Below are 18,541 nucleotides of genomic sequence, written 5' to 3'. Positions count from 1 at the left end.
TGACTATTGTTGAGAAACAAGGAATAAAGTTATGCCACCCTGAGTAGCTGTCACCAAAAATTTCCACATGTGGCATAAGTATAAACTTACTATTAGATCATCTCAATATTGTTATTTCATGTGTATAGTTTCCTTCATGCAAATGCATCTATCCAGTCCAGTTCTGGGCTCTTCAGTTTAAGAGTTGCTCAAATGTGTCCAGAGAAGGACAACAAAGCTGGTGAGGGGTCTGGAGCACAAGCCCCGTGAGGAGCAGCTGAGGGAGCAGGATTGTTTAGCCTGAAGAAGAGGAGGCTCAGGGGAAACATTGCTGTCTACCACTGCCTGAAGTGTGGTTGTAGCCAGGTGGGGGTTGGTCTCTTCTCCCATGCAACCAGCAACAGAACAAGAGGACACAGTCTCAAGCTGTGCAGGGGGAAGTTTAGGCTTGATCTTAGGAAGATGTTCTTCACAGAAAAAGTGATTTACCATTGTAATGGGCTGCCCAGGGAGGCGATGGGGTCGACATCCCTAAAGATGTTTAAGACAAGACTGGATGGGGCACTTAGTGCCATGGTGTCAGTGATTACTTAGGGTTGGGTAGTCAGTTGGATTTCGTGATCTTGAAGGTGTTTTCCAACCTGGTTAATTCTGTAATTCTATATGGACCAAAGTCTTAAAAATCTTTCTGTTGCCACCCTCCATTTGTACAGCTTTCAGTGGCAAGGATGGTGGACAGGGACAGAGAATTAAATCTGAAGGGCATCATGATGAACTTTATTGAAATTTTATTGTAAGTGATGAAGAGAAATTGATGAATGCACTATGTGGAGGTAAACAGGAGAGAGCGAGCAAAAGAGATCCATCTCTAGTCTATTTCTAACTGCTGAAATTTCTTAGCAGACTCTGATATAGTGTCCTTGTTTCTTTTGTGATGTGGAAACAGAAAGATTTCCTGCTTCACACTGAATTAGAATAATTATCCCCATGTTTCTTTCAAAATCTTTGGAAATTAAAAATACATTTTAATGATGCCTCTGTGCAGGCTTTTTAAGTGGGTAATTTTTAAGCTTTGTTTGTGCAGTAGTGATAATGGCTTCTTGTTGTCCTTCTTTCCTGAATCAAATCCCTATAGAGAGAATGCTTTCATAATTGTAAAATATGGATTGTTTCTATGTATTATTCTAATGTGTGTTATGTGGAATTAAACTGTTGATACATACTGTGCTGATTTGAAGAGCTTCTTCAGGGATGTTGTTTTTACAATATTTCACTTCCTATTGCTTTTAATATTTTGGGGGTTTATTGCAAAGTTTAAATTATAATTTTTGCTTCTAATTAAATGTAGTATATGCTGAATCGAACTAAGTATAAGGCTTGTTACTAGTTAGTGGTTACTGAAGATAGGACTGTATAAAGCAAGATCCTAACATTAACAGAGGTTAGGCTCTTTTAACTGATTAGTTCTTGTTGGATTTTGAATTTTTAATTAATTTGAGCAGAACCTGAGTGAGAAGGAATAGAAGGATTAGGAAAAATGAGGAGAATAAAATTAGGGGAGAATGGAGGAGAATAACATCTCACCTTCTGCCAAGCTACAGTCAAGAGAGAGGGTGGTTTTGTGTTTGAGGCATCAAGAGACTTAGTGATGAGTAAAGGATAAACCAACATTTGTGAGACTTTCTGAGCAACTGGCTTTCACTGTTTTCTGTAGTGGAAAGCACTTGGTTTGCTATGTAATTTTGTGACTAACTTATTTTCTTCAGCTGGAATTGGTTGTGAACAGCTTGTGTCAGCAAAAGCAGTCTTGATTTAGTAATTAGACCTAAAACATTGTGTTGGAAAACTTAACCATAGCATTTGAACAAAATTTAAAGCGTCTATTAGTAGAAAATAATACGAATGTCCAGTTCTGGGCCCCTCAGTTTAAGAAGGACATTGAGACACTTGAATGTGTCCAGAGAAGGGCAACAAGGCTGGTGAGAGGTCTTTAGCATGAGCCTTACGAGGAGAGGCTGAGGGAGCTGGGATTGTTTAGCCTGGAGAAGAGGAGGCTCAGGGGAGACCTTATTGCTGTCTACAACTACCTGAAAGGTGGTTGTAGCCAGGAGGGAGTTGGTCTCTTCTCTCAAGCAACCAGCACCAGAACGAGAGGACACAGTCTGAAGCTGCACCAGGGGAAGTTTAGGCTGGAGGTGAGGAGAAAGTTTTTCACTGAGAGAGTCATTTGCTGTTGGAATGGGCTGCCCAGGGAGGTGGTGGAGTCAGCATCCCTGGAGGAGTTCAAGAGGGGATTGGACGTGGCACTTGGTGCCATGGTTTGGTCATGAGGTCTGTGGTGACAGGTTGGACTTGATGATTTTTGAGGTCTCTTCCAACCTTGGTGTTTCTGTGATTCTGTGAATAAAGCATGCAGAGCAGTTTCCTTCTAGGTGATACAGATGTATAGTTAAAAAATTAAAGGTAAGAAACCGCTTTATAGCAAACACTTCAATTGACTATTTATGAATGCTTAAAAGAAAAAAAAAAGGTGGTGGTTAAACATAAACCTTTTAAAAAGTTGTAATTACTGGAGAACAAAGTACCCTGGAATTCATGTTAGCATGAAAATATCTTATAAAAAGAAAAATGGTGGTTTGGGTTTGGTTTTTTTTTTTTTTCTTGTTCATAGGGCTCAATTGTTCCTGCCTGATAAGTCTCAAAATACTTCTGGCTAATTTGAAGGATGTTTTTTCAGATTGTCTTCTCATCATAAAAGTTCTGATTACAGATCTTCTAAGTTTTAAAAATACTAATATATGAGAAAGACAAAGAAGAGGTAATGTTAGTATCATAGTATCATTCAGGGTTGGAAGGGACCACAGGGATCATCTAGTTCCAACCCCCCTGCCATGGGCAGGGACAAGGAAATGTTTTCTAAGGAATGTGAAAAGTAGTTCTGCAGTTCAGTTCTTTTTAGCAATTTTGAAATTATCTTCTGAAGTTTGGGTAGGTAAATGATTCTGTTATCCCAGCTAACACAAAAGGGAACAAAATAGTTGTAGTAATCTGCTGTATATTATCAGTCACATTAATAGCAATAAACCCTTTAATTTTACTTTTCTGTTTTAGAAGTTGAATGTAGTAGTTTCTGTTAAGTGTTTGTAAAACCTACCACCATCATCTTTATTGTGTTAAATTCTACAAGTCAATTTTCTAAAAACTACCCTGCTTGCCTTAATTAATTTCTTGCCATTTCTGTTTTGTAAACTTTACTCTTTATCTTGTCGTCTGAAAACCATGTTGGCTATTACTCACTCACTAGATAGGTCTAGTCAGAGAAGTGAAAACGAAAAATGGTATAATCTCTGTTGTTCAGAAGATCTAGTTACAAATGGCATTTCTTTTTCCTTTCCAAAAGGCACTGAGGCGTGAACTGAAGGACAAAGAGCAAACCATTCTCAATGCTGTTGACCAGGCACGTGTTTTTCTTGCTGACCAACCAATTGAGGGGCCTGAGGAACCAAGAAGGAGCTTGCATTCAAAAACAGGTCAGAAAATACTGTCATGTGGGAAGGGTCAAAAAGAAAGAATAAGAATTTCTATGTTTCCAGTGCATATTTTATTTCCCAGTTAGTTGGTTGGACTTCAGAATTTTCTAGACTACATCTTGATTGCTTTTCTTTCAGTGATTTAGCCTCAAAATGTTACTACTCTTTTTTGTAAGTGCTCATATTTTAGTGGTAGAAGTATAAAAAAAACAATTTCCTTTTCCAGTTTTTGATTCAAAGCATTGAGGTCATCAGTTCTGATTTTGGTTTTTGGTGGGGTTTTGTTGTTGTGGCTTTTTTGGGGTTGTGTTGGGGTGGGTTTTTTGTTGTTTTGGGTTTGGGTTTTGGGGTGGTTTTTTTTGGGTATGGGGAAATTTGGTTGGTTGGCAGTTTTTGTTTCGAGCAATTGAATTGTTTTTGACAGCGTGTGCTTTGCAGCCCAGAAGGCCAATTGCATCCTGGGCTGCATCAAAAGTTGTGTGGCCATCAGATCAAGTGAGGTGATTCTGCTGTTTTTACTCTACTCTGGTGAGACCTCAACTGAATTACTGTGTCCAGGTCTGGAGCCCTTAGTAGAGGAAGGACATGGACCTGATGGGGCGGGTCCAGAGGAGGGCCACAAAAATGATCAGAGGGCTGGTGCACCTCTGCTGTTGGGACAGGCTGAGGGAGCTGGCGTTGTTCAGCCTGTGGAAGAGAAGGCTCCAGGGAGACCTAACAGAAGCCTTCCAGTAACTGAGGGGGCCTACAGAAGGATGGAGACTGTTTACAAAGGTTTGTGGTGATCAACAGGGCTCTGGGCAACCTAATCTAGTTGAGGATGCCCCTGCTTACTGCAGAGGGGATTGGACTAAATGACCTTTGGAGGTCCCTTCCAACCCAGGCCATTCTATGAATCAGCTTAAGAAAGGTAGTCATTACAAAATCAAACAATAGGTGAATTATTACTAAGGAACAAATAACAGCTATGCTAGAAATGATGTTTGCGTAGTATCTGTTGAGATACTTGTTTGTATCAGAGGCCAAAAAGGAACTGTCAGTTTTCTTCCACCTCACCTCCCCCCTCCCCAAACAGCAAAATAGACTACATCAGATACCTGTGTAATTAAGTTCTAGAATTTTTTCCTGGTATAATCCAGAACATTATCATTTTTTTTTAAATGACTTAAGAGTTGGTTTTGGAAAAGGTGGTAATCTGATTTTACAGAAATATCAATTGCTGTAAGGCATGAATAACTTCCTTTCCTGTAGAATTTACAAAATTACAATATAACTCTTTCTAGCAGGATTTAGGTTTTTTTTTCTTCCAATATTTCCTCTCTATAGCAAACTTTTGAAGTTTGTTCAGTGGAAACAGCTCATATTTCCTGCATCCATATTTTGTGTTATTTCTGTGCAAATTTGTATGTGGTTTCATATTCCCTGGATTAATATTCAGCTTTATGATAAAGTTTGAATAGCTGGTGATTAAAGCCTGTGAACCACTTTTCCTTGTGATTAGTTCTGGTAGCTTAACTGCTGTAATGTATCTTGCTACTTTCTTTTTGAAGTCCTGGAAACATTTCATTTGTCTTTACTCTCAAACTCATTCACAAAATCTTGAAGTCAGATTCTTGTCTCTGAAGTCAGATTCTTGTCTCTAAAGTCTTCAAACCACCCAGCACAAATGATGCTACTGCATAGAATGTTCATTTTCTAGTAGAGGTTAATATCAGTGAACTAGTTGGCACTGATAGAAAGTGAAAAACCCAGTTTTAGTTTGTGAGCTACACCATAAACTCATTATGCAGTCTTGTTGTTCTTATTCCTATATTGTGCCATACAGATGGCAGTGATAACAGAATAGTAGGGAATTTGATGACCATGGTAAACTGCATAACAACAATGGCCAGGGAGATGATCTTTAAGTGATGTAGCAATGCCTCTTGTCTAGTCATCATATTTGAAAAGTTATCAAATATACTAACTCTGGGAGGATTCAGAGACATGTACTTAACTTTTCTTCACAGTCAGTAATTCTATAGACTCTCTTTGAACATGTGGTGAGTTATCTTTGCTACCAGCTAAGATCCCACCTATCTGCTCACTCACTTTTTTCCCCTCAGTGGGATGAAGGCACAAGGTAGGAAGAACAGGAAAGTTCATGGGCCAAGATGGGGACAGATGCAGATCCCTTAGAAACTGTTGTTATAGACCAAACAGATTTATCTCGGGGAGAATAAACCATTTATTGCTATTTCTAATAAATATTTAATTACTGAGTCAGTAGTGGGTAATAAAAAGACAAACATAAAAATCACAGCTTTCTTTCTCCCTTTCCCAGGCTCAGCTTGACTCCTTAGTTCCTGTCATCTTCCCACCTTGTTGTGACTACAGGTCACACTCAGCATGTTCAACAGGGCAAGGGCAAGGAGTGAGAGTTTAGAAGAAAGTTGCTAAGAATCAGTTTTGATCTTGACCAACCGAGACCTATTTGGAGGACCTGTGCCTGCTTACATTGTTCCATCCAAAGAGACCATTTGTATACAGGATGTCTTAGGATAACCCATTATTGTCTAAAATGTTATTAATTACAAACATGTTACAAGCATGTAAAAGCAGGTTATGAGCAAGCCTTGCTTTCTTTCTCATTTTGACCTTATGCTTCTTGGGTTGGCCTTCTGAATGTGCAGTAACTGGCACATGCAAACACAGTTCTTCAGCTTCCAAGATACTTCCTTCTAAATTAATTTTATCCCCCATGTGTCTTTTCTTCTGATTTTGCTTGCCATGTTTCAGTAGGGAGGGTCTATCACAAAAAACAAGCTTCATGCTCTCCAGCCTTTGAGCTGTTTCAGCATCTGACTGGAGCCTATTGATAAACTGTTAGGCCCGCTGCTGTATTTCTTAAACAGAATAAGGAAATTGCAAATCCCACATTTATAACTTTGTTGTCCCTTGTCCACAGCATAGGAGAAAACTTAGATCTAAGAATATTAATTCTCAACGGCATAGTTATAGTTGGCTTCTTAAACTCTGTAGTGTTAGTAAGGTTAGAGGCCATGGGAAACACAAAGGAAATCAGAAACAGTATTTTCTGTCCTCAGGGTTCTGCAATCTGATGATATGGCTTTGATGAAATTCTATCCTTAAAATTTCCACTGGTGCAGTGAGGAAATGGAGATAATTCTTTTAGAAAATAATATAAATTAACATCCTAACAGATTAAAACAAGCCACTACAATGATTCTTATTAGAATAGAATAGAATTAACCAGGTTTAAAAAGACCTTCGAGATCATCAAGTCAAACCTATCACCCAACACCATCTAATCAACTAAACCATGGCACCAAGTGCCTCATCCAGTCTGTTTCCAGGAGTTTGCAGTATTGTTGCAATACTTCAATAGCTTCTAATTTTCCTAGCTTTGAAAGCTGCTGTTTAGTCACCAAGGTTGCTGTGATAAACACATAATTTAAAATTTAACTACTTACCATCTGTTATCTCCTCTTAAATTTAAGTGTAGAAAACCCAATAAATCACATTTGTGTTATAAATGAAATGCAGATACCAGTGAATTACATGCATATACTTGGTTTAAACTTGTAGACACATAACATAGTCACCTGATTCAGACATAAACTCAAACTTCTTTGTTTCTTACCACTGAACACGGTTCAGGTAAAGTCACTGCCATAATTTTTCCTCTTATCAAGGAAGATCTCACTTGAAATAGGAAATTTCTTCTTTCAAATGTATATAGCAGGCAATGTCTCTGTTCCCAACCACTTGTGCCTGTCTACTAGTTATCATGCACCACTGGAATAGTTTTTTTGCATTTGTTCTCTGCTGTTCAGTATGGGCAGAGTATGAAGTCTTCAGAATGAAAAGTAGTAGTACTTAGGTGAATAGTGTATGGCTCACTGGAGGTCAGTGGAATCATGCCCTTAAACCATTTGGAACATTGTTACCCCTGTTGTAGCTGGAACTCATTCACTTGTGACTTTTGAGAGTTTCTTCAAAAGATTAGAGAAATGTACAGATATCCACTCACCCTACAAGTTTATTCCACCTGGTAAAACCTTGAAATTCTTCCTGCAGGATCTACATGCTTGCAGTTATATTAGTAAAGTTCAAGGAATTTGTTTCCATGGGGAGTGCTAACTTAATGGAGCTTTAAGCCTGGAGTTTTAACAGATGAGTGTTATAAACAGGCTGGCCTGAGGCCATAGTGGTTGATGAAATTATTGGGGGGTTTTAATCATGAGAACCTTGGGAGATAAGCAGAGCTGTATTCATTCTTGACTTTTATGCTCTATTATAGCCCAATTTTAGCTGAAACACAGGATGCTTTCCTAGTGGAAGCCATGTTCTTAAAGTTTAACTGTGGCCTATTTTAAAGACTGTAGAAACCAATAAAGCTTTGTCTGCAACAGAATTCTCAGTTATACTGCTAGCAACATGGATGACATGATGGATATCGAAGTTTAAGACCTTGTCAGAGGGAAAAAAACCCAAAAATGTTCTCTTACACTCTAGGGCAAACATAGCTTAAAAACATGGTGAATGAACCTCAAGAAACAAGATTGGAAACTGCAGAATATTAGACAAAAGTAAAGTGCATAGAGGATAAAACAGACTGAGGAAACTTGCTTTGAAGGTTTAAAATAGTTCAGAACATGGAAGTTTTAAAGTCTGTGGTGCCACAGGATGCCCACAAGTCAAAGATCCCTGTCTTTTGTTCTGCCTGATGTGTCTTTATTTTCTGGTATTGTATTGGCTTGGAATAAAACAGATGCCTTTGTTTTGTTTTGAAATGCTGTTAGGGGATGTATATTTGTCTCCTGCAGCATTGCTGAGGAGCTGCTTGCTATATGTGCTGTGCCAAAACCCCCTGTAATTTATTGATTTTTTGAAGAAATAAAAGCCTTGTTACAATTTGCGGTTGCAGTGCTCCAGAAAGAAACATAGAATTCATTCCTTGCTTGTCTAGAGTAACAAGGATGCTGTGGATAGAGCCTTTTCTCCATTTGTACTCTCCCTTCAGGAATTGGAAGAAGACATAGTAGCTTGGTGATGCTATAACAGCATTGTTATGTTGGGTGTTTCTAGTTTTGTGGCAGGAGCAGACTAAAACTGAAATCATACCTGGTTTATGTTCTTGGAGCGACACAAACTGTGAGCTTCCACTGGGCAAAAGTATTGTGAACTTACTTTGGATCACACCATTTATTACCAAAAAGATGCTTTTAGTGAAGACTATTGTATGTGTTTTGATTATACCATTGAATTACACGGGTTATTCTGGATAAATGTGTAGTTCTCAGGATTGTTGTAGTCTTTAATTTTATGGAAAGACATGCTATGAGATGACTTAATTATCTTTTAACTACATGCTGTTTCATCCTTCTGTGTCTTCTCCATCAGCACCCCATGGGAAATGTCAACAAAAAATGTAACAAAAAATATATATTTGCTAGCACTATTCTCATTTGCCTTTGTTTGGAATTCATACTCCAGGCCCTTTGCAGAAGTATTCATTATATATGAGGTTAACAGCTTTCATTTTCTCTGCTTTTGCAATTCTGTCCTATGCAGACCAAAGGTTACTTGTCTTTCATCCTGCAGAGACATTCCTCATTCACTCTATTTATTTCTATTTCTCTGATTTGAAGAGCTCTCAGGTTTGATAGAAGAAAACCTAAATAGAGAAAGATTGATTTGGGGCTGCTCATGCTGGAGAAAAGAAGGCTCTGGTGAGATTTTACACCAGCCTTTCAGTATCTGAAAGGGGCCTACAAGAAAGCTAGGAAGCGAGTTTTTACAAGGGCTTGTAGTGATAGGATGAGAAGGAATGGATTGAAGCTTGAGGAGGGCAGATTTAGACTAAATATTAGTAAGAAATTCTTCACAGTAAGAGTGGTGAGGCACTGGAACAGGTTGCCCAGGGAGGTGTGGAGGTGTTCAAGGCCAGGCTGGATGAGGCCTTGAGCAACCTGATACAGTGGAGGGGATGTCCCCACCCATGGCAGGGGAATTGCAAGTAGATGATTTTTAAGGTCCCTTCCAACCCAAACCATTCTATAAATCTATGAATGATGAAACTGACTGCTTTTTCTGTTAGTTTTAAGTACATATGCAGTAGATATTTGAATGGGAGAAAATTGTGGCATATTGAATTGTGATTGCATGGTTGGGCACCTGGAGTCTGAATAATTGCCATGTTTCCACATTAACCAGTTGCCATTTATTTTTTGAACTTCCTATGCCCATGCCATTCAGGTCTACATTTTCTGGACAAATTCATAGAAACCCAGAGAATACTTTCAGTGTAGCAACACTAAAGACTACATCATTCAGCAATAGCACTGCTTTGGGTTCTTCTGTTTAGAGATCTGACAGTGTTCCACTCTATCTGTTCAAATACTGTCACCCATTACTTTTTTGCTGCAAAGATTGACTAAACCAAAGAAGAGAAAATGTTTGACATAATGGAAGAGGGGGGAGGCATGAAATCAGCTTGAGTTCTTAGTATATTTTATTAAGAATATAGCAAAAGAGAAAGGAACAAGAAGGAAAGAGATCACTAGTTCAAGCCCAAATAATGAGGTGCAAGCACAGCTGCTTAGAATCAAATCTGCTAGATCCAGGGATAGTTTAAGAGATCTAAAATAAATTCTTAAGCAAGTTATCTTCACTGGTAACTTCCCATATATGTAAGCATATATAAAAGCGATGTGGTTTAAAGTTCAGGCGTTGAAGTTTTCCTTCCATTGCACTCTGTGTATGCAGGAAAGCTGTTGGTGCTTTCATTACTTTTTCATTGTGACAAAAAATGCTTATTGAATCAAGTTGGTTTTTTCCACTGCAGAAGCATACTTTTTTTATCTGCACTTTCTCCCTGCCTGCAAGGTCAGTTAGTACCTTTCCTTTCTGGTAAGCAGAGCTGATCATTGAGAAAACTTTATATAAATGGGAACAAAAAACCAGCAACCACTGTGTAGCATTTTTTCCACAACAAACGGGAACTCTGTCACCTAGTGTGTGTAATAACAGGCTGGTGAAATGGATTGCAAACTCATAGAAGAAAATTCTCACTGAGACCATTTTTTTTTAAATGAGGTTTAAAATTCTATGCTATGCAACCAGTAGCCTGGAGAATGTGTTATTATGCTTGAAAAAAAAAATGTGATGTCTTGCTCATTAATAAATTGGGGTTTCATAACGGAAAACTTGAAGTTACACAAGATGTATTTCTGCCTTAAGTGAATAGACTTAATGGTTTTATAGCTCATAAAAATGTGTTTTGCTATATTTCCCTAGTAGATGTCCTTTTACAGCAAGTTTACAAGCACTTCCAAGGCTTTTGTAAAATAAAGCAGTCTTGAAATTAATTAATATTTTTCATATAAAATGTGCAGCAGATTCCCCTGCACAATGACACTTTTTCTGACAAATGTGTCAAAAGGTATTTCAGTTTTCCATCCTATTGGGATATTTGTATCACACAGGTCAATCTGGAACCTTTTTGCCTCCCAAAATATGTGACAAGTGTCTCATGAATAAAGCTGCCTTGTTTTGTCTTGCCAGATTAATAAAATCAGACTGTTCCTCTCTTCCCATATATTGCTACAACCACTACTCTTTCTTATTGATTGTGCTGGAATGAGAACAGCACTCATTGAATCTGTTGTCAGTACCTTTATGGACAAAGTTTTGCAAGATTTTTGTCTCTTAATAAAACTTTTAGCATGTTCTTTCTTAAGTTCCTGATCATTTAAAATTACCTATTCATAATATAATTTAGAACTGTTAAGCTCTTTCAACTTTCTGCTCTCTTATGAAGAATCAGTATTGTTTGTCTCTGGTAGATGCAAGTGCCTATTATTGGATAAAAATGGCAGATTGTAGCTTTGTATATATGTAACTTCCACTGGTTGTAATGTTCCCTGTGCTTACAAGTTTAAGATGCCAATGAAGGAAGCTCCCTCCACTGGCTCTGCAATTCTTGGTGAATAATTCCATCATTACACCCAGTAATAACTTCTTTGTTATTTTTATGTAAGCAATTTGTAGCTATTTTGTTTTGTTGTTTGTTTAAAACAAGAGTTTCTGTCTGAAATAGGTTGTTGCTTAGAACATAAGCTTTTCCATTTTCAAAAGTGTGCTGCGAAGTTTCAGGTGAAGATCATCCCAGAATTGTGTTGTCCTATGATTACTTTATTCTACTGTGAATTATTGGGATTCCAGAGACAATATACAATTTATCACAGCGTATCTTTGGTCTTCATCTTTTTTTTTTTTTTTCTGATCTCTCAGTGTTAACCACTTGTGGATTACTGTCATGTTTCTAAATCCCACAGCTACACACATAATTTATCTCTCTTCACATCTAGTTAAACATTGCAGGTTTTTGTCGCAGCTGTTCCACCGCAGATTCCTCTTCCGAAACACTCTCTTGCCATTGCATTTTCCCTATGACTGGCAAGCCTCTGGTTTGCAGGGAAGGTGCACATGAGCAGTGCTCTCCTGAGATAGCTTATGGCACCCAACAAATCACTGAAATACCTTGCTAAGCTCAAAATTTCTTTTGTCCTCACCCACCCCCAGCCCCACTCTTTCTTAAAATGACTGGTTTTGAGAAGATATTTTCTGATTGTAGAGGTCAGAACATGCTCTGCATCCTACAGCCTCTAGGTATTTGTCTCTCTCCCTTTGGTGATTTTGGCTTTCTTTGATTGTCCCTGCCTCTCATTCTCCTTTGGTTACTGTTGGTCATACTTTTTTCTTCTACAGAACTGCTTCTTAGAATAATGCCTTTTGCTTTTGGCAACATTCTGTCCCTGCTACTCCACCAATTAAAATGCAAAACATGCGTTGTGGGTTGGTTATCTGGGGGTTTTGTTTTGTTGGATGACGTCTGGATTGTGTTACTGAATATTCTTCTAGTATTTGTAGTCTAGCATATGTTAAAACTAATAAGAGGGCTAACAAGAGTTGAAAAAAACTTTGAAAAAATAAACAAATGGAATTGGGGTGCTAAACCTCTTGGTTTTGATCCAAATAACTCCTTGTTACTTTTAGATCTGAGAAAAATGTACCTTCTCTTCTTGGCAACAAATTTAATGTATTCTGATGATTTAATTACTTGCAGTGTGCTTTGCTATATTGGGTGCTATGAAACAATAGTTGCATCACTAGAAGCATTGTAAGAGAACTTTTGTGACCATAGCAGTGCATTTACTTTGGCATCCATCTAGCCTTTTAAAAGCAAAAAAGCTTCCTCCCTTCTCCTTTCATATGTTGCCCTCTTGTCTTCCATCCCTCAATTGATGCTGGGCTTACTGTCATGAGTGTAGTTCAGGAGCACTGAGTGGATAAATAAGAGAAGAAATAAACAATGTAATTTTACTTTCTCCCTGCAGAGTTGACCCCTGAGGAGAAGGCTTTGAGGATTGCCAAAGCTATGCGTAAGCAGTCATCAGAGCTAAAAGAGAGATGGGAAAACCTGAATGCCAGTGCCAGTATCTGGCAGAAGCAAGTGGACAAAGCATTGGAAAAACTGAAAGACCTGCAGTGTGCTATGGATGACCTTGATGCTGACTTGAAGGAGGCAGAGAATGTGAGAAACGGATGGAAACCTGTGGGAGACTTGCTCATAGATTCATTACCAGATCACATTGAGAAAACTACAGTAAGTGTGGAGCTGCTCTGTGAGAGTCATTCCCTTCCATTCTGCTACCCCTAGTCATGTTAGATATGTATACCTAAGCTCTCGTGCACATTTTATAGAGCTCTTTAATGATAAATCTCAGTTCTCAAAGTCCAGTGCTTTACCATGCTCATTGTGCCAGCTGAGATTGCATAAACATGTGATCAGCAAGCTACAGATGTGTACAGCATATAGCATTCATTGAATGGAAAAAAAAGTATTCTAGGATTTAAATACTTTCCTCCTACAAATATTGTCTAATGCATAGTTAGGCTACAGCTGTGTTTGGAGCTTTGCCCAGGCACTGGAGTTATGGGTGAACTGAGTCAGTTTTCATCCTGGCATTTGACTGTAGACTCTCCTCCTTTTTGGTTTGTGAGCTATCAGATCTATTTGGCTGTCAGATACAGCTTTCTTCTTAGAAAAAACATTTAGAGCTCTTCCAGTCATATAGAAGTGTATATATAGTTTTAAATTCCGTTCCTTTCACATGCTTCAAAAATCTGTTATCTATTTTAGGTTGTGTGAAAGTTTGTATTTGATTTTTACTTCAGCCTGGCTTCTCTGTGATTCTGTGATGCAGGTTAAGAACAAATACTACCATATAATGTTCTCATGGGCATATGAGTTCTTGCAGCCAGAGTTCTAGGCCAGCCAAGCAGTGCCCAGCACCCCAAGGCATGGCTATTCATGATGGGCAGTAGTCATCCCCTGCTTAAGCTGCATGGCTTGGGTGGTGATCCAGTAACACAGAGTTTTCCAAAGAAGGAATACCTTCTAAAAGCTAATGTTCTTCAGGAAGGCTGACTGAAAGTGCCTGAATAGCACAGATTCCAGGAGACCCTGTGAATGTGCTTGTGTAGGTAGAGAAAATTACTGTTTCAGGTGAATTCAGCAGTTATTACCACGCTTGTTTGACAAACACAGTTCAGTTTTTAAGTTCAAGAATAATATGGCAAAACATTAGGGGATGCTGGTGTCATGTATCTGACCATCAGTGCCTTCAGCATAGGACACTGGTGTTAGAAGAATGAAAGGCCATTGGCCACAGCCAGTTTTGTGCAAATACTCTGTATACACACAGCCTGTGGATTCATGAAACTAACAGAGCTGCATTATTCCACATGTGTCAATGTGAGCATCCTCATTCTCCATATTTTATTGTTACATTCAGGTTCATTGTAATGGAGATCTTTAAAATAAAGCAGTCAAAGCTGATTTATATCCAGAGTGATGTTGATTCTACTTCATCCCTTTTAATATTTTGATTTAGATACTAAGGCAAGCGATGAGATGCTCTTGTTCTCATGCTCTTTGTTCTCATGTTAAGAAATAATTTTTCATATCCTGATGGCTTTTTCAGTAAAGACAATAATTTTTTTTTTTTAGATTTTCATTGTTGTGAAAAAAACTGAAACATCTGCTGAAGTAATAGAAGCCTGCTGGCTCTCCAGAGGCCAAACACTTTGGTTTTTTGCCAGTAGGTTCTTCTGTTCCTGGGCCTAATGAGAGAGATTTTGAAGGGAGGCAAATAATTGAATTGTCCATAGAAGAATCTTTTTCTTTGCAGTTGTGTTTTTTTTGGCTTGTTTCATCTTGTTTAATCAAGCGGGTTTTAGGATTGAACAATTAATTGCTCACAGCAAGAAAGACATTTTGATGCATCTTTTCAACTGTAACTAAAACTTGTGCCAGTTTCATCTTAATACCATATTTAGTTCCATTTGATTCAATAAACCTTTTTCCTTCTTTTTGTCCTTTGTAATAGTTTTACTCTCCAGTTCTAGTCAGGTAAAATGTTACACTTCTTTTTCTTATAAATGCATTCCTTCATGCATTTCTAATTCAATAATAGTTTTTAAATTGAATTTTTGTCAGCTGCTTAATATTGGAAAACTGTAGTTACTGAAAGCATTTGTTTTTCTTAAGAGCGCTTGACAGGCTGTATGCTGCTAAAGCTCCTGATAGAGCATTGCAAATTTGTTTTTTGAAAGAAAAAGCTCTATAGCCATATGGTACCAATAAAAATCTTACTTAAGGTGCTTTAAGGGCACAGGTTTGAAGAGTGTAAACTTCCTTTGCAGGAGAACTGAGCTGCATACAGTTGTTTAGCATAAGCTGCCATGTTGGGCAAGTCAGCACTGCGTTGAGTTTACAGAGGCTTCTGTGTGACTCAGATCTCCATTGAACATAAATGTATGCTTCTTTCTTTTTTAGGCTTTTAGAGAAGAAATTGCTCCTATCAACTTGAAAGTTAAAACAGTGAATGATTTGTCAAGTCAACTTTCTCCGCTTGACCTTTATCCGTCACTAAAGATGTCTCGTCAACTGGATGATCTTAACATGCGGTGGAAACTTTTACAGGTATTCTTTTGAATGTGTGCATCTGGGGAGAAGGGTGCTTCATAATTTCTTTTGTTCTCAAAAGATGTGTTATTACAATTTGTTCATTATTTCTTAATTCAAGATGTTACTTTAGTGGTACCAAAGCAGCAGAAGGAGCTGTCTCTCCTTCTGTGGCTTAAACAAAAGTTTTTCTTCCAAGCTGTCTCTGCAATCTACTCACTCAGGAGACCACATTAACCTCTGGAGACTAGTGGGAACTATTGCTGCATACTTTTTTTGTGTGTCTTACAGCAGTATGCTTACTGCATAAGTAGTTGTTACTGAAAACCAGTATACACATTTCTGTTGTGTTTCCAACTCCTGTGAAAAATGTTTTATTTTGATTTTGAATGTGCAGTTTTCTGCATGGAATTTCACTTGAAGTGACTTAAGTATTAGTAGAACTGTAATAAGATGTAAGCAATAGCACATTTAGATTTATGAAACAGGAGAGAGATTCATATTGCTTGGTTAAGGTTATTGTGCTTAAATCGTCTGAGCAAGGTAAATCAGTGTGCCTGATTACAGTTTAAACTCATGGATAGTTTCACAGTGAATAGTTTAATGAAGTTTCTTACATCAGATGAAGTTTGTTTATAAGTTTTTGCACTTTCTCACTCTTTAGTAGGAAATATTTACTGTGAGTCAATGGCTGTTTCATTGCCTGGCTTTTAAGCATGTTTGAAAGACTTGGGGGAGAATCAGAGGAACCGTTGCCTCTCTAGCTGGGGGTAGTGGAACTGAATTTTCAAAAGCTGATCTAGCCATTTGTGAGAAGAAAAATACATCAGTCCTTCCCTTTCCTAATGTAATTTGGTAGTGATTGTTTGGGTTTTGTTTGTTTGTTGCTTGGTTTGGGGTTGGGTTTTTTTGTTGTAGTTTTGGGGGGGTTTTGTTTGTATACCTTCTCAACCAAGCAGCTAAAGTGCTGCTGGTTGTGACTATGTAGTTTCAGTTAACAAACCGTAGGAGAGTCGTGTCAACCTGTGATATTTTCCAAAATTGTTATCTGATGGAAAAGCAGCTGTGAGATCAATACAGTCAAAGTGAGACCTGCTGACTATGGAACAACAGAAGGGTTGGGAGGAGGTTGGAAACATCAGTGGTTGGCTATAGTCATTGTGAAACAACTATTGTTTATTATTGATCTGCAGGACTCACAGGAGAACACTGCAAGATATGAGCATGACTTTCATCAAGAATATTTAAGAAAAAACAGTAGCCTTGGGTATCTGGATGACAAATAAGTGTTATGACACAGACTAATTTATATAACTAAAAATGAATTCAAGCAAGTGTTTTTATTATCATGGCCCTGGTGTTACAAGATAAATGCAATATAAATCTTGTTTATGTGTAGGTGTCCGTAGAGGATCGCCTTAAACAGTTACAGGAGGCACACCGAGATTTTGGGCCTGCATCACAGCACTTTCTTTCCAGTAAGTTTTAGTATATGCATATGAGATACGACAGCTTGTTGAAACAGTGACTGCTCTTTATTCCAGGCTTCCCTATAGCTTGAGGTTCAGGAAATTCCTCTTCCATGTTGTTATTTATCTCCCTGGTTTTGTAGGAGTGTTTTATCTTCATAACTCCACTGAGATTCTCACTGGCATTCTTTCTTTGGGGATCATTGCAGTTATGGTTGCCCTGCTGGTTGCTTTAATTTTTGTCCTCTCTTTGCTGCAAGGTCTGACCTGTAGCTGTTCCAGACTCTTTGTGTTTATAACTGCTGCTTCCCATCCCCTGCTACCTCTTTCCTCAGTTTCCTTTTACTTCCATGCTTTCTGGGATAACACAGAGGAAGAGCTGCTTGGCTTTTTAGGTTTTTTTTAATTAAAAACATCATGTCATACATTCCTGAATTTCAAATACAGGAGGTGGGGAAAGCAAACCTGCATTGCTTTCTGTTGAGACCTATCCCTGTATCTTCTATTTATGGAAATTTTGAGAGATGTAAGCCTACAGTGTTCTATATGCTGAGACAGATAAGGTGTTACAGACAGATAAGTTGTGATATCAAGATCCATGCTGATTTGCTGACATTCTAGCCTATCTGCCATCACCACAGCTCATGATACAAAGTGTTAATTCAATTGGCTCTCTGTTCTTTAACTGAAGGTTTCAATAATGAAGGTAAAATTATTGCAAGAGTTTAGATGTTAACACTAAAATGAGCAGCAGGTTCTTGAGTGCTATATGTCCCTGTACAGTTAAACAGCTAATATAATTTAAAGCAAACCTTGATTCCTTCTTCAGTTATGTGACAACTGTGTTCGTTCTTTAAACTAACAGCTAGTTTTGCAGTAAGCTTCATGTTAAACAAGATGCAGTATATTTAAATATTACAGCTGTTCTACAGAATAACAATTCCTGGAGCCACTTTGTCCTTTTTTTGTTTTTACATTAACAGAGCAAGCAAGCAGCTTTCAAAGTATGACTTTTTGGGGGGGGTATTTTTTGAAGTTTGTTGGGTTTGATTTTTGTGTTTGGGTGGGGGATTTTGTATGGCTGGGCTTCTGTAAAACCATTTATAAGTATTATACAGTGTTACCACAGTGGTTTTGTAGCCCTTCCAATCTCAGTCTTGTAACCTTGACCTGGACAGTACATCTATATAATAATTTGCTAAAAAGAATATAAACAGAGTGTTAGCTTTGGCATTGTTGGAAAGCACAAGATGAACTGTTTGGGAGAGGAATAAGGCTAGTTTGTGTAATTAAAGCAGACTAGGAAGCAAAACAGAGAAGATGCAGATTTTCCTACACTAGCTAGTCTGAGAAGTTTCCTTTACTCCTGTGTAATTTTTAAGGCTTTTTGCTGGACCAATGCAAATGTTCAGATGAGTGATCTGGGTTTGGGGGGTGGGGGGGAGAATCTTTGAAGAAGCCTGCATATAAAATAAGGAAGCCTGCCAGGCAAGGCTGGCAGATTTGTTTGCCTTAAGCTGGATCAT

General features: G+C 38.1%; 1 protein-coding gene across 7 annotated transcripts in view; it reads left to right on the top strand.

Annotated features, from left to right (window-relative positions):
* The window catches only part of UTRN (utrophin), a 389,650-nt gene that overhangs the window by 294,163 nt on the left and 76,946 nt on the right, over window positions 1–18,541 (top strand). For all 7 annotated transcript variants that reach the window (XR_010989004.1, XM_068152489.1, XM_068152498.1 and 4 more), the window contains 4 exons: window positions 3,380–3,509; window positions 12,914–13,182; window positions 15,418–15,564; window positions 16,946–17,024. Coding sequence is in view for 6 of the 7 variants with exons in the window: in XM_068152489.1 (XP_068008590.1) it covers window positions 3,380–3,509; window positions 12,914–13,182; window positions 15,418–15,564; window positions 16,946–17,024 (625 nt within the window). In the remaining variant the exon portion in view is untranslated. The remainder of the gene's footprint in view (window positions 1–3,379; window positions 3,510–12,913; window positions 13,183–15,417; window positions 15,565–16,945; window positions 17,025–18,541) is intronic.

This window comes from Melanerpes formicivorus, unplaced genomic scaffold (genome assembly GCF_026170545.1).
Source record: "Melanerpes formicivorus ecotype bairdi unplaced genomic scaffold, bMelFor1.0.p_v2 SCAF_2, whole genome shotgun sequence".
Classification (NCBI taxonomy): Eukaryota; Metazoa; Chordata; class Aves; order Piciformes; family Picidae; genus Melanerpes; species Melanerpes formicivorus.
The sequence above is the reverse complement of the archived record's forward strand: the minus strand, read 5'-3'. Positions and strand labels throughout refer to the sequence as shown.